The sequence below is a fragment of the Ruditapes philippinarum genome, unplaced genomic scaffold (assembly GCF_026571515.1).
Source record: "Ruditapes philippinarum isolate M1 unplaced genomic scaffold, ASM2657151v2 ctg4199_1_1_1_1, whole genome shotgun sequence".
Lineage (NCBI taxonomy): Eukaryota > Metazoa > Mollusca > Bivalvia > Venerida > Veneridae > Ruditapes > Ruditapes philippinarum.
The window spans coordinates 28,349-42,594 of NW_026860328.1; the positions used below are offsets into that span (position 1 = coordinate 28,349).

General features: G+C 31.8%; 1 protein-coding gene across 1 annotated transcript; it reads right to left on the reverse strand.

The window, feature by feature from the left end:
* Nucleotides 1–1,401: 1,401 nt before the first annotated feature.
* Nucleotides 1,402–9,370, reverse strand: LOC132759671 (uncharacterized). The gene is made up of 7 exons (XM_060751480.1): nucleotides 9,295–9,370; nucleotides 7,810–8,191; nucleotides 4,390–4,479; nucleotides 3,921–4,001; nucleotides 3,353–3,442; nucleotides 3,024–3,092; nucleotides 1,402–1,663 (listed from the first exon to the last, which is right to left on the reverse strand). The coding sequence occupies exons 2-7, from the start codon at nucleotides 7,828–7,830 to the stop codon at nucleotides 1,535–1,537; spliced, it is 480 nt and encodes a 159-aa protein (XP_060607463.1). The 5' UTR covers nucleotides 7,831–8,191; nucleotides 9,295–9,370; the 3' UTR covers nucleotides 1,402–1,534.
* Between the last annotated feature and the right edge of the window lie 4,876 nt (nucleotides 9,371–14,246).

The following is a 14,246-nucleotide window of genomic DNA, read 5'->3' on the forward strand; positions in this document are numbered from 1 at the left end:
GTCATCATCATCATTGAAGAGTCATCATAATCTTTTTCAGAAAAAAAACAGCAGCATATAAGCGGCAGCATTGTATTTATTAAACTGAATATCGAAATCACAAGTGAGGTCACCCGAGTTTGACTGCAAAAAAATATGAAGGACTTTATAGCCAGTAATGTAGTATTTCCACAAAGATAAATCTAATGATTAACCTAACTAATCAAAGCGGATATTTTACCAAAGCTCATTAACAAATGTTTGTTTTTCAATGAAGTCTTAAGACCGGTGACATAATAAACAAATATAACATGTTTAGATCAAGTTTAGTTCACAATGCATAACACGAACATGGTTTGAAATTGTTTAAGACAAATTATAGAATTTTCTGTTCATAATGTTCTACTAAATATGGAATGAAATTGTGGTCTTTTGAGTTTTACATTTACCCTATTAACTTATAGTCACGCATAAAAAGTGGTATAGCAGGACGGAAACTGTTTACTGCAATTAATATACATGTTGCGTAACATGTTGACAATTTAATTAAACATTTTTATCCTTAATAAAATTAAAATCATTCACCTTACAATCCCTGATCCCGACATAAATCGTTTTCTTCATCAGCGCACGTGTATATGCTCTGGTAATGAATATATTTTGCAGAAAATGACATTCGTTTACCTACTACACCCCGTACAATCGCTATCAGTTTTCCATCTACACCCCGTACACATCCGTGCTAGACTCTGTACACAAGGCAAGGCAGTTTTTTTGCAAATTTTGTTAAAAGCAGCTCGAGTTGAAGGGTGAAAACTCAAATATAAGTAGAGGGATGACTATAGTTTGTATTAACGGCGGAATTTGATACAGCAAATCCGTTTTGTGCTTGATTTAGTGGTAAATATCAACATCGTTCGCAAATGTCGACAAATACGCTACATTTTATCACCAATTTAACAAAAAGTATTTAATTTGCAGGCAAAAGCAAACACTGCTCTAAAACTAGACATATTTAGCTTCACGATATTGTTTAGTTTGGAAAAATCGACGAAGTTATGATGAAGAAATAAGTTAAAACATTACCTTGGGTGTACTCGTTGTGCAGCTTTCTACTTTCGTTTTCGGTGTTTTTAGGGGCTATATCCGGTGGACGCTGTACAACAGTGTATAGGATAATGAAATTAAGTAACATTTATCAACTCTCAATGTTTATATCGTATGAACAATAGATCAACTGTCAAGTTAAAAGCGAAGTGAAGGTCGACGATATATTCTTATCTCATGAATGAGCTATTAGTATATCCTATTTTTTCGATTTTCTTATTATGCTACTTGTATCTGTAAGACGGATTCCAATCCCAATTCTTTTACTTTCGGCACTCTGTTAGGGTAATGTCATATATAAATATTAAGTTACTTTTATCAACTCTCGATGATATATATCGTATAACGGTGAACAATGTATCAACTTTAAGTTAAATGTGAAGGCCGTCAATAGGAAAGTTCTAATCTCAAATGGAATGTATAATAGCATTTTTCGGCCCCCTATTATTCATTTTACACGGAAATGAAATAAATGAACTATTAATATATCAAGGTCGTTTACCAGAGAGCTTCGTTCTTCCTTATTAATTTTTACTGTAGCCTCTAGTTCCAGTATCCTTCCTTCACTTTTGATACTCTGAATGACAGTACAAAATATTAATTATTTATAAAGTTAAACACATAGAATATTTAAACGCGGCTAACATGAAATTTTGTACTTAATCAATAAAGTAATGTTCTATCAAATTTACATCAATATATATATTTTTCAATTTTGTCTATGATAAAGTCTAGATTATAAAAAATATATTTAATACAAGCGAGGCCAAAAGGCCCTAGATAGTTGACCAGAGAAACACTGACTGTGCAAGATATATAATGCTCAGGGAGTTACTGGGGGAAAAATAAGTCGACTGATATAAAAGTTGAAGGGTATGAAGCTATATCTGATAAAATATTTTTAAAAAATTTAATAACCATACAATTATATTGGTTTCAAAATCGGAAGAGTTTTAACATAGAATTTCTTTATTATTTTATCATTTCTATACAAGCATTATTGAAGTATTTTTCTTTTAAATTCAAATATTTTTGAAGCAGATATATAACTTTAAAATCTGCACTTAGAACTGTGCATAATGTCTAATTTCATAGCAGAAGCTACAAATACAAAATGAAGGACAAAAAATTAAAATCTTGATCAACTTATATCAAAGTTTAAATCAGCACATGAAACTGATGTAATTTGAATTTCAAAGCTGTTTTATCAATACAAAAAGGTTTTAGGTTTCAGGGTCAAAACCAGTGTCAAAATTCAATTCTGTTTATCTGTAACAGTGCATATTGTTTAAATTTCATAGCGATAGCTCTACTTATAAAACGTATGCCACTGGGTCAAAATTTAAGGCATCTATGTTAAAGTTCATCATGCAAATGTGCATCTTGTCCAAATTCCACAGCTGCAGTTTTAAATACAAAAAGAAAGTCTCTGAGTAAAGACCCCGTGTCGTATGGGGTATAATTTTGACCCTAGGGCTATAATTTGAACAAACTTTTGGTCTACTTTATTTATTTTTGAACGAAAAGATCAAATAGTATCTGTTTTATTATATTTAAGCTCAAACCTTTGCGGATTCAGAGGAGACAATGTGTATTAAAGTTTTAACAATATACATATTAGGAAAACCCATGGCCACCGAGGCGATGCCAAATTGACTCTGGAGCTATAATTTAAACAAGCTTGGTAGTGGCTCGTAAGAAAATATCACATACCAAACAGTCCTTGCAGTTTTCGAGATAAAAAAAATGTTTTTTAGGTTGCCATGGCCAGAACTCTTCAATTCTTTGATCAATTTTAATGAACTAGACTACTTAGGTTTTTAATTAGTATAATTAATAATCAATTTTACATAAATTATTTAAAGTGTAGTTGAATGCTTTTTTCAAGCACCTATATCAAGAACATGTTTATATAGATATATTGATAATAAACTTACACTGGATTTTAAAGTTTTAAGATGACTGTCAATCTGTTTTTCAAAATCTGTCATCCAGTCTTTGTGGCTCTAGAAAATACCAAAGACAGATTTAAACAAATAAAGCAAATCTAAATCAAAAAACAATATAATCTGGACCATTTAGATTTGGACACGTATAAAAACTTGTATATATTTTTTATTACCATCAATAGCTACTTTTGCAGTTTGTTGTGTACGCTAAGTTATTTAAACATGTAATTACTCATCATTCACCATTTATCATTTATTGATAATGAATTATCTAAAATTTTACTCTTGTTACCTTTGTGTTTAAAATTACAACATACCTTTTGTTTGACAGAGATGTCAGGAAACAACCTTTGCAACACAGATTTATCGAAAGTTTCCACTTCATTCAAACTTGCAGCAATATCACTCTAAAATGGACATAAGTGTTTTACAGATAATACCTTAGTGAAATCACATGCTTGCATGGTTAAAATACAAAATATCTTCAGAATGAGCTTAAGGGAGATAATCTGACATCAAAAAAGCTATCTCCATTACATGCATTTATGTACCATTGGAATTATCTATAAAAAATAAGAATTCTTATTAATTTTTTAACGTTACTAAAGCTTCTGTCTCACGGTCTGCGACAGGTATAGACTGAAACTCCTGACAGAGTCCTGTACTGTCTTACATGGTCTTGCTTTCTCTGCACTATCACTATATCTTACATTTAACCAACGGGCGCATTAAGGGTGAACCAAATTCGGATTGGTATTATGTGTGATTTTACAATCCTGCTTAGTTTTAACAACATTTGCCTAATCTTCCACATTATCAACATTGGCTTCAAGTACCTATATCAAGACCATGTTAATATAAAGATTATATTGATTATAAACTTACACTGGATGCTGATTGCTGTTTTAAAGTTTTAAGATAACTGTCAATCTCTTTTTCAAAATCTGTCATCCAGTCTTTGTGGTTCTAGAAAATATACACAAGAGAATTTTTACAAATAAAGCAAATCTAAATCAAAATGCAATATAATCTAGACCAATCAGATTAGAACATAGGTATAAATATCTGAAAAAGTGATCTCTCGGAATCATAAAAAACAACAATATTACATGAAAATTGCAGACTCAGTTTGATTGAGTCTGTACATAAAACGTGTATACATTTATATATAGTTAGAACAATCAACGGCTACTTTTGCACTTTGCTATCTACGCTAAGTTATTAAAATTGTAAATACCTATCACTCATTGTGAGTTGAGGAAAGAGATTAAATGCTCAAAAGATTTATCTTATGCTCAAATGAGTTATCTATAATTTTACTTTTGTTGCCTATTAATTAGAAATTGCAACATACCTTTTGTTTGACAGAGATGTCAGGAAACAACCTTTGCAACACAGATTTATCGAAAGTTTCCACTTCATTAAGACTTGCAGCCATATCACTCTAAAATGGACATATATGTTTTACAGATAATAACTTTGTGAAATCACGTGCATAAAGATTTCTTCAGAATGAATCTTTAATCAGAAAGCTATCTCCATTACATGCATTTACGCACCTATTGAATTATCTTAAATTTCAGAAGTTTTTTGTTTGTTTTTTTTGTTTTTGTTACTAAAACTGTTGCCACATAGGTTAAAAAGTATGTTTGCGACAGATATACAACTGAAAATTCTGACAGAGTCCTGCGCTGTCTTACCTCGTCTCGATTTCCCTACATCATCTAGGTGTCTATTTAAAGTCAACGGGCGCATAAAAAGGTCTGGTATAATGCGTGATTTTACAAACTTGCTTAGCTTAAACAACATTTGTCAAACGGGTTAGGAGCGGATTTTCTTGAAACAAAAGTTGACGACGCACGACAGACGATATAAAAAATTAATTATCACATACATTACTTAGTGGACTGTTTAATAAATTATCACTTTACCATATATTGTCTTAAGCGTAGCAGAATAGACATTTTCATATTTGGAAAGAACCTTACATGTAAATATGTAGATTATATAGCTAGTATACTTACGCTGACAATAAACTTACACTGGAATTCAAAGTTTGAAGATGACTGTCGATCTGCTTTTCATATTCTCTCATCCAGTCTTTGTGGTTCTAGAAAATACACCCAAAACAATTATAACAAGGCAGTCTGAAGGATAGCTAAATTCCCTTTCGCAGAAAACATGAAAGTGTATTTCTTGACCTTTAACAGACCATGACCTTGATGTTGTGCCATGTATATTATAAGGATATAGTCTCATGATAGTATTTATTTGTGCCAAGTTATTAAAGTCAAAACGTTAAGGAGAATACTTAACCTTGACCTTTTGGGCAGCAACCTGGATGCTGGATTCTGCACATCATGTCATAATGGTGATAATTTATGCCTTGTTATTTCAAAAAAAATTCAGCGGTTTAAATTGAGCGGATATGAAATGTAGACATTTAAAAATTGACATTTAAGTGTGGTCTTGACCTTGGAGGTAGCAACCCAATTTTTGCGCTCTTTGCATCGTCCCATGATGGTAATCACTTGTGCAAAGTTATTTCAAAATTTTTGCAGCGGTTTAAAAGTAATGGGGCGGACATGAAAGGTACACTTTTTAACACTTGACTTTTAAGGGTGACCTTGACCTTGGAGGTAGCAACCCAATTATTGTGCTCTGCACATTGTCTTATGATGGTGATTACTTGTGTCATGTTAATTCAAAAGCATTTCAGCGGTTTAAAAGTTATGGAAGGACACAAAATGGGGACTTTTTAACACTTTAATAAAAAATAAGACCTTGACCTTGGGGAAGCAACCCCATTATTGCACTCTGCATATCCTCTCATTATGGTGATCACTTGAAAAAAGTTATTTCAAAAATTTTGCAGTGGTTTAAATGTTATGGAGAGGACACGAAATGTAGGCTTTTTAATACTTGACCTTACTTAAAGTTTGACCTTGACCTTGGGGGTAGCAACCCAATTATTTTGCTCTGCACATTGTCATATAATTGTGATCACTTGTGTCAATTTATTTCAAAAACTTTTCAACGGTTTAAAAGTTATCGAGCGGACACGAAATGAACACTTTTTAACATTTGACCTTTATTTGGACCTTGACTTTGGCGATAGCAACCCAATTATTGCGTTCTGCACATCGTCTCTAACGGACAGATGGACGGACGGACTGACAGACGGAGGCCATTCTTAAAATTCCCTCCCGCTATGTTGAAGGGGATTAACAAATAATCCCCTTCCCGCTATGTGGGATGGATTAATAAATAATCCCCTTTCCCGCTATGTGGGATGGATTAAGAAATAAAGTAAATCTAAATAAAAATACAATGGACCAATTAGATGCAGTGGATATAAAACTTGTATATATTTAGTTATAACTATCAATGGCTACTTTTACACTATGTTGTCTAAACGAATTATCTAGAATTGTACTTGTTTACTTACGTTTTTCATTAAAAATTGCAACGTACCTTTTCTTCAACAGAGATGTTAGGAAATAACCTTTGCAACACAGATTTATCGAAAGTTTCAACTTCATTAAGACTTGCAGCCATATCACTCTAAAATTGACATATATGTTGGTTTTTTTTTTTTGGGTTTTTTTTTTTTTTCATAAAATCACATGCTGGCATGGTTAAAATAACAGAGTCCTGCGATGTCTTACCTCGTCCCGATTTCACTGCTAAATTCACTAAATTTCACTAAATTCGGTCTGGTATTATGCCCGATTTAACGTCAGCTCTCTTATAGTTAGGTAAATTCCAACAATATGATTCAAAGGTTTAGGTCTAATCGAAATTTTACCAAGTTTCACTTCTAAATGAAACACATGCTGTACCTTCGCAAAGCATTATTATACAACAAAACCCAGATATTATACATTGCAAACTAAGTAATGTGAAAGTTTAGTTGAGAATGTAGAGAAGAGAATCTATAACTAAAATCATTACCTGTGCGCTGTTAACGTTTGTCTTGTGTTTGTTAACTGAAATCACATTAAAAATATATGAATATACCTTACATAAACGCTTTTCTTCTTTGTCTATATAAATGTCAGCGGTACGATAAAAAAATGTACAACTGGCACTATACGTTTTTGTCGGCCGCTGAAATTTAGCTGGTGTTCGTGTAACAACGAGGAATGTTTGATCAAATGCACTATACTAACAGTTTGCAATATACTTCAGTAGAAGTTTTCTTATTTTAGCAATATGATTTCGTTCCTCATTGTTTACCATTATGTTCTGGTACAGTGCGGTATGATATAAGCAATAGCACACTGTACGCAAACATTAAGAATACTTGAGTCGCTAATTAATGTCTTGTGCTGACTTGGATATCACGATATAATGCTATGACGTTCAAAGTACTGTGAGACATTCCTCATATTATACCCGCACTCTTCTAGACCATAATGATAAAAGTTGGAAATCATATTGTTTTTATCACAATTTTTTTTTAAGTTTTTGGAAGTCAGCTTATATTACGTGTGTTTTTGTAAAATAGTCCACGAGAATACGGATTAAACTTGCTAAATTTTAGCGGTCCGACAAAAACATAATTATACCAGATCAGGCGTAAAGTTTTTCCTGTCTCGTCACCACGCGTTGGCTTTTATCCCCGTTCTCCCCGGTGGTCCGGATCGGAATTGCTGTTGTCGCCTGGAGCATAGTGTAACGTAGATTATTATATTAAGATTTCAATTATTATACCTAGATCAAAAGAAACTATGAAATTGACAAATTAGATACCCAAAATAAATAGAATTACCGTCTTTGTCAAGATTTTCATTTTCAATCTCTATAGCCTTATCTATCTCAGCGTTACCAACTTCATTTAAAATTTCATTTTGATCAGTCTTTACATCTTCAGATGAAGAATCACATTCTATTGGATTATGCAAAAATTCTTCCACTTTTTTAATTGAAAGTTCTCCGTATTCGTTGTCCTTTATTTCAAATATTTCATCGTCTGCGATTAAAAAGGTTTCTTCTATAAAGACGTCTTTCGCATGATCAAGGAATTTTATTCTCATTGACCTCTCATTCACCTTCAAAAGCCAGAATTTTCCAACTTTTTTTATTTGGTAACAACCAAATTGGTTTTTGTCAGGTTGACTATCATTACCAAACGATGCCATTATTCAGTATATCTAAAAAGAAAAGATAAAAACATGAGGTTACAAATGACGGGTAACGACTGAAATTTATTTTTAAAAAAGTAACTTATATATAACAAGATGTTTCTTATTTCATTTCAATCTGATTATATTCTGAAAGTATTTAAAGGCACATTATGCCTCAGAATCGAACATTTTTTTTTCTTAAGAAAGGGTCAAAATGAGTTTTATAACGTTTAATTAAGAGTAGGTTTGATGCGTGTTACTAAAGAAAGAATAACTGACGTAAAAGTAGTAAAATATAAACAATTTTAAAGAAGTATTTTTACTTTCATGCAAATACTAAATTATTATAATTGTACCTATTGCCAAAAAGCAACAGACGAAAATGATGGTTCAAGTAATTGGCCAATGAGTTACTTTTGGGGGAGGGGGGGGATTTTAAATGAACACCAAAACTAAAAAAAAAAACTTTTGAAAAATAAAAGTATTAAAAGCATTTCTAATGCTTTATGGACATTTAATTAGCATCTACATGATTAAGTCAACACTCGTTTCATTTTGTTTAACTAAAATGATAACTATCCTTCTCTTCGCTGTTGAACCAATGTTACATCTGACAGTTGTATTGTGGCAAGGGAAACAACTCTAACACAGCAGTTCCTGGTCTTACTTAATTTTTTAAATATCAAGTGCTTTAAACCTGTCCCTTTGATATTTTTGCAGTAACACCAGGAATAACAAACATGAAGGTCAAAGCTTTGTCTTATAGAATAATAATAACTGTATACACCACTCAAGCCACTATAATTATATTATATTATAATTATTGGATAGATTCAAGCTAGGTGCTCATCTAATCACTTTAATAAATAATAATCATCAAATTTTACGATCTTCCTTTTCAGCAAAAACTGAAAAATCGATCGTGTTCAAGCTTATCACATTCTTTAAAAAATTAAAATCACAAAATTAAAAACGGTTGACTGGTGTCTAAAAACGAAATCGAAAGTTAAAAGAAATTAAATCAATGCAATATTTACCTACCAAGTTTAAGATATTGATAAAAGAAATATCATCCAGATTAAAGAAATCAAGTGGTTGAAATAGAATTCACATTATCAAAAATAACTTACCTTTTTGATCATTATTGAAACCAGAACATTGATCTCTTCAAAATCGGAATTCCCATTCTAGTCGCAGACTTTCATATACATGTACATTCAGAAGTTTCCGGATTTTAGAAGTTCCGGAATTCAGAAGTTACGCTGTATACTATAAATATAGAACTACTTTTTATAGTATATATGGATGAAATTAAAAAGAACAACTTTCATTTGTTGTTTTATTGAATATTAGATGTTTTAAAAACATTTTAAGAAAAAATAATTATTAATAAAAATAAGTGGGCGTGGTCATGTACATGTACTATTGATTTCTAGTTAGGTCAGCGAACACCAAATTTGTTCAAGTATATGTACCTATTTTTAGAAAAAACTAAAATATTATTTCATTTTAATGAAGCGTATTTGCAAGTATTGTGTTTGTTGTAACAAGAAATATGTGCCAATGTTATTCAGGTCTACTTTAGGTAAACTTTGTATGGTTACAATTGTATGTATTTATGAGGCAATCACTTTATTACTGTCTCTTATTTTGAAAAGCATTTTTATTAAGCTAGGTTAGGTCACTTGTACCTTGGGACCCAGTGTATTAAATGGGACATTTGTGCTGTCCGGCTAAATGAAATAGACAGTGGGTCCACAGACCCAGGGTCTTAAAGGAAAGTTCGGCAAGCATAAACGTGAACACAGTTGTTATGAGATGTCCTTTTTAAAATTGAGGCACAAATATAACCTTTCAAAGATCAATTCGTCAACAACACGAACTCTTACAAATTTCTATTTGCCTTTTGTTGAATGTTTGATATTATTTTTTTATTTAAAAGTGTAATAGCTACTGTAACTGCTTAATAAATGTTGTTTTTAATATTGTATGGAGTGGTGTGTGTGTACGTTTTATTGATCAATTTTAAAACAACTGGGGTATGTACATATTAAGGCTACACAGGGGTGCGGGGCAAAGCAATTAATAACATAAAAAAACATAACCCTACCACAGTATTAAGTCACGGTATGGTAAAGGTATTTGATACATTCTATAAATGTCAAGTTTATCGAACCAAAGTGACGATCTCAAAAGATAAAATGTATTGTATAACACATATTAAGGCGTTTATTGCCTTTTTATGTACATATTTTCGTATGTTTTAAAATAAAGAATTATGTGAAAAGGTCCTCTTTAACGGAAGTTTGGTTTATCCGTAGAAAAAAATACAAGTTTGTGTTTCGGATCGGAACAGTTGAAGAATTTGACAAGATTAAAAATGAAAATGATCACGGATGTGGGAGGGGAACTATTCAGGGATGAACCAATTATCGATAACTTACTTTACTCCATTTTGAGCAAAACATTGCAAATGTTGATAAAATGACCCAAAATTTTATGCGCACGATTCTATAGTGCCCTTCTTCTTAATGATTAAAAGATTTTGTCATGTTATATGGTACACGATTGTAAAATAACCCAGTCATATATACACGACCATATGACCTTTCAAAAATCTTAACTATCAAATGGTGATTTAGTAAAATCCTTTTATTTCATGAAAATGAAATTACTTCATAAATTTTCAGCTGCCGTAAAATTATAAAGATTCTTTAAACTGTCAAATGAAAACTGACATAATAAACCTACAGTACTAACAATAATAAAGTTAACATAACAAAAGACAGGCTGTGTCATATCACAAGGGCATATTTAATAATCAATGCCCTTGAATATTCGAACAAGCACATGATCACCCTCCCCCACCTTCCAACCCCTACACTCGTAGAATTGTTCCATGTTGTTAGAGCGTGATGACTGTTTTGGCTTATACTTTTGTAAAACTGTCGAAGGGCGGTCCTTAACCTTCCTACTCGCATGGCTTATCTACATATCAAATACATTAGTAAGAAACTTTATATCTTGAACTATCAAAACTTAATAGACATTGATACATCGTAAAAAGCTAACAAAAATTTTAACAATTGTTTAGATTGGTTGTCGGGGCATATCAGTTTCAGTTTTTAGTATTATTCCTTCAAAGCATCACATAGTTTGTCCCTGTATGAAGTAGGCAAATGTGTAAATATAGATTTTAAGACTCATCTGAACGGAAGTAAGCCAGTGGAATAATGATAATAATTATGATAAAAGTAAAAAAAAAGGGTTAACACCTTGCCTTTATGATACCAGTATAAAAGGAAAGGATGCCCAAACATTTTTACATCACGATATAAAACGCCATAGTAATTCATCTCAAATATTCACGTAAAGTTTTTATTATCAACGTTTAAAGATGGTGGTTACAGTCTTAATTTTAACTTTTTGCAAAAATTTTAGAGAAGGAAATGTATGAAAAATGACTTGTAATTTCAAAAAATGCAGACTTTATCTTGTCAATTTTATTTTTTTCATTTGAAAACGTTTTCACATTTTTATACAGATTATATTTTTAAAATTTATCATTGATAAGTAATATTTCTATCATTATCATTATTGTTATTGCTATTGTTATTATTGTTGCCGCTGCTATTGCTGCTGGCGTTGTTGTTGTTGTTTTTGCTGTTGTTGCCGTTGCTGTTGTAATTATTGTCGTCGTCGTCGTTAGTTTTGTTATAATTATTATTCAGATATTAAAGAATTATCACGGTTTATTTTAGTTTTCTGGTGGTGGACGTAACATGCTTATATCCGCTCTGATTGTCTTTTCTGTAAGTAATTCTGCGTTTTCGAAATCACTGGAAAGGATTACAGAACAATGCAAGGAATTGTCACAAAAAGAAAAACACGATATGCTGAGAGATTTGTTTCAAGGATTGCATTGGTCATTTTTGACTTTACCACCATTTCAAAAGATGACTAGACAAATATATACATTATCTAGGTAAGCACGTTTGTAGTCCGTTACAGTTATGAATTCTGGTTGTTGTTGCTTTTTTTTAAGAATTGATACTTGCCTATTGGAAATAAATTGCGATTTACAAAAAAGGACGTAGACTTTTAATGATATCGAATGTTTTTAAGATTGATACGGTTCGGTTGGTAAACAATTTAAATCATTTTGCATTTGGTTCAAATTGAAAAAAAAAATATTTCTTTGAGAGTTTGAGAGTCTTGTATAAAGGTATTTTTTTCTAATTTCTTTATTGTTTTTAATTAGAGCATCAAATGTACCAGGGGCTCTGAACCAAATTACGGCACACTGAACATGTTGTCCCAAAATTTTCAACCCCCGGGTCAAAATATGCCCTTGGGTTTTCGTACAAAAAACTGCAATATCAAAACCCGAAAAAAATTTTCATCCGGTGTAAAAGTTTTAAGAAATGCACCCCGATACGTGTCCTCTTGACGGGTTTTTGAAGAAGTGAAAATGGATACTTTAGTATGGAAAAAACAAATGATATTGGAATATAAGAAGCAAATGAAAAGTTTTCTGTTGCGTGGCGTGTAAAACTATTTTAAAACGTCAAAAGTGGTTTTTTTTAAAATTGTATTGTTTGCGAAAAAAAAAATAACTTTTTTGTTGTTTTGTTTTCTTTTGTATTTGAGTAAATTTTATTTTGCTTTTTTTTCAAAAATTTTTGGCGTAAAATTGGAGTTGGACTAGTTATTTTCACATGCCTTATTGTCAGCAATATACCATTCTGAACTACAACTGTAACACAATGGATAACACATAAAATTTTGACAGATTGAATTTTCAATAAGATCCAATCAATGATAGAGACAGTTCAAATCAGGATCATGTATGGACCATCTATAGCTAGAAGTGGTTCTGACTGATCTATCAAAATGTGGTACCGTCTGATTCATCAAAATGTGGTTCTGACTGATCCATCAAAATGTGTTTCTGACTGATCCATCGAAATGTGGTTCCGACTGATCCATCAAAATGTGGTTCCGACTGATCCATCAAAATATAGTTCCGGCTGATCCATCAAAATGTGGTTCCGACTAATCAATTGAAATGTGGTTATGTCTGATCTATCAAAATGTGTTCCCGACTGATTCACCAAAATGTGGTTCTGTCTGATCTATCAAAATGTGGTTCTGACTGATCCATCATAATATGGGTCACAGAAATTCAGCATTGTGCGATCGATCTGCTTCTGTTTTAATTTAAGATTTAGTTAAGTTTTGATTCGCAATAACAATGTTTAATCTACAAAGATGTTAAGCACGCTAGTTTTGTTTTCGTTTTTTTCTGTCTGATACAATCCAAGGTTAACAATATAAGTGAAATTAATACTTGATAGTAATAATGATATTAATTACTTAACATTGTATAGCTTTAACCGATTTCGTTAAAAGAAACACGCAATGGGTATTAAATGGTATTAAAGTGACAATTTATTCATTCAACTTTAAATTGTCAGTGAACAGGTGGTAATTAAAAACATGCATTTTGCCATAATTGTGTTCAATTTTATATTTTACTATGACAAATAATCTATGTGACCAACGTAAATTTCTATAAATATCTTTCTGTATGTATCTGTAAAGTTAAGTTCTTATTTGTTTGGGTCGTCAGACCAAACAAATAATGGTAGCGAAATTTCAGACCCTGCATGATGTTCTTATTTGCAAATGCCGAAAGTAGTCCAAACTCCTCGAAGCGGTTACTTCCCTTCACATGTACATTAACGCCGATAAAATTAAGGGACAGATCACTGCGGTAAGATTGTCAAATGAACATGCACATTAATTTTCGTAACGAAAAAAATAGTTCCGATTGGTCGAAGATTTCTAATATTTGTGTTTTTCTTATAGATATACATGCTTATATTCAGCTCCATGATTATTCACCTTCAGTGTTAAACAACAGGTTTACCGTGAACAAAATATATCGAAATTAATAAGAGTTACAAACTCTAATTAAGAATAATATGGTTTTCTTCAGCCTGTTATCTTATAACTCCCCGTGGTCGAGAGGTTTACACGCTGGCTTTAGATGCGATAGGTCCGGAGATCAAATCCTAGT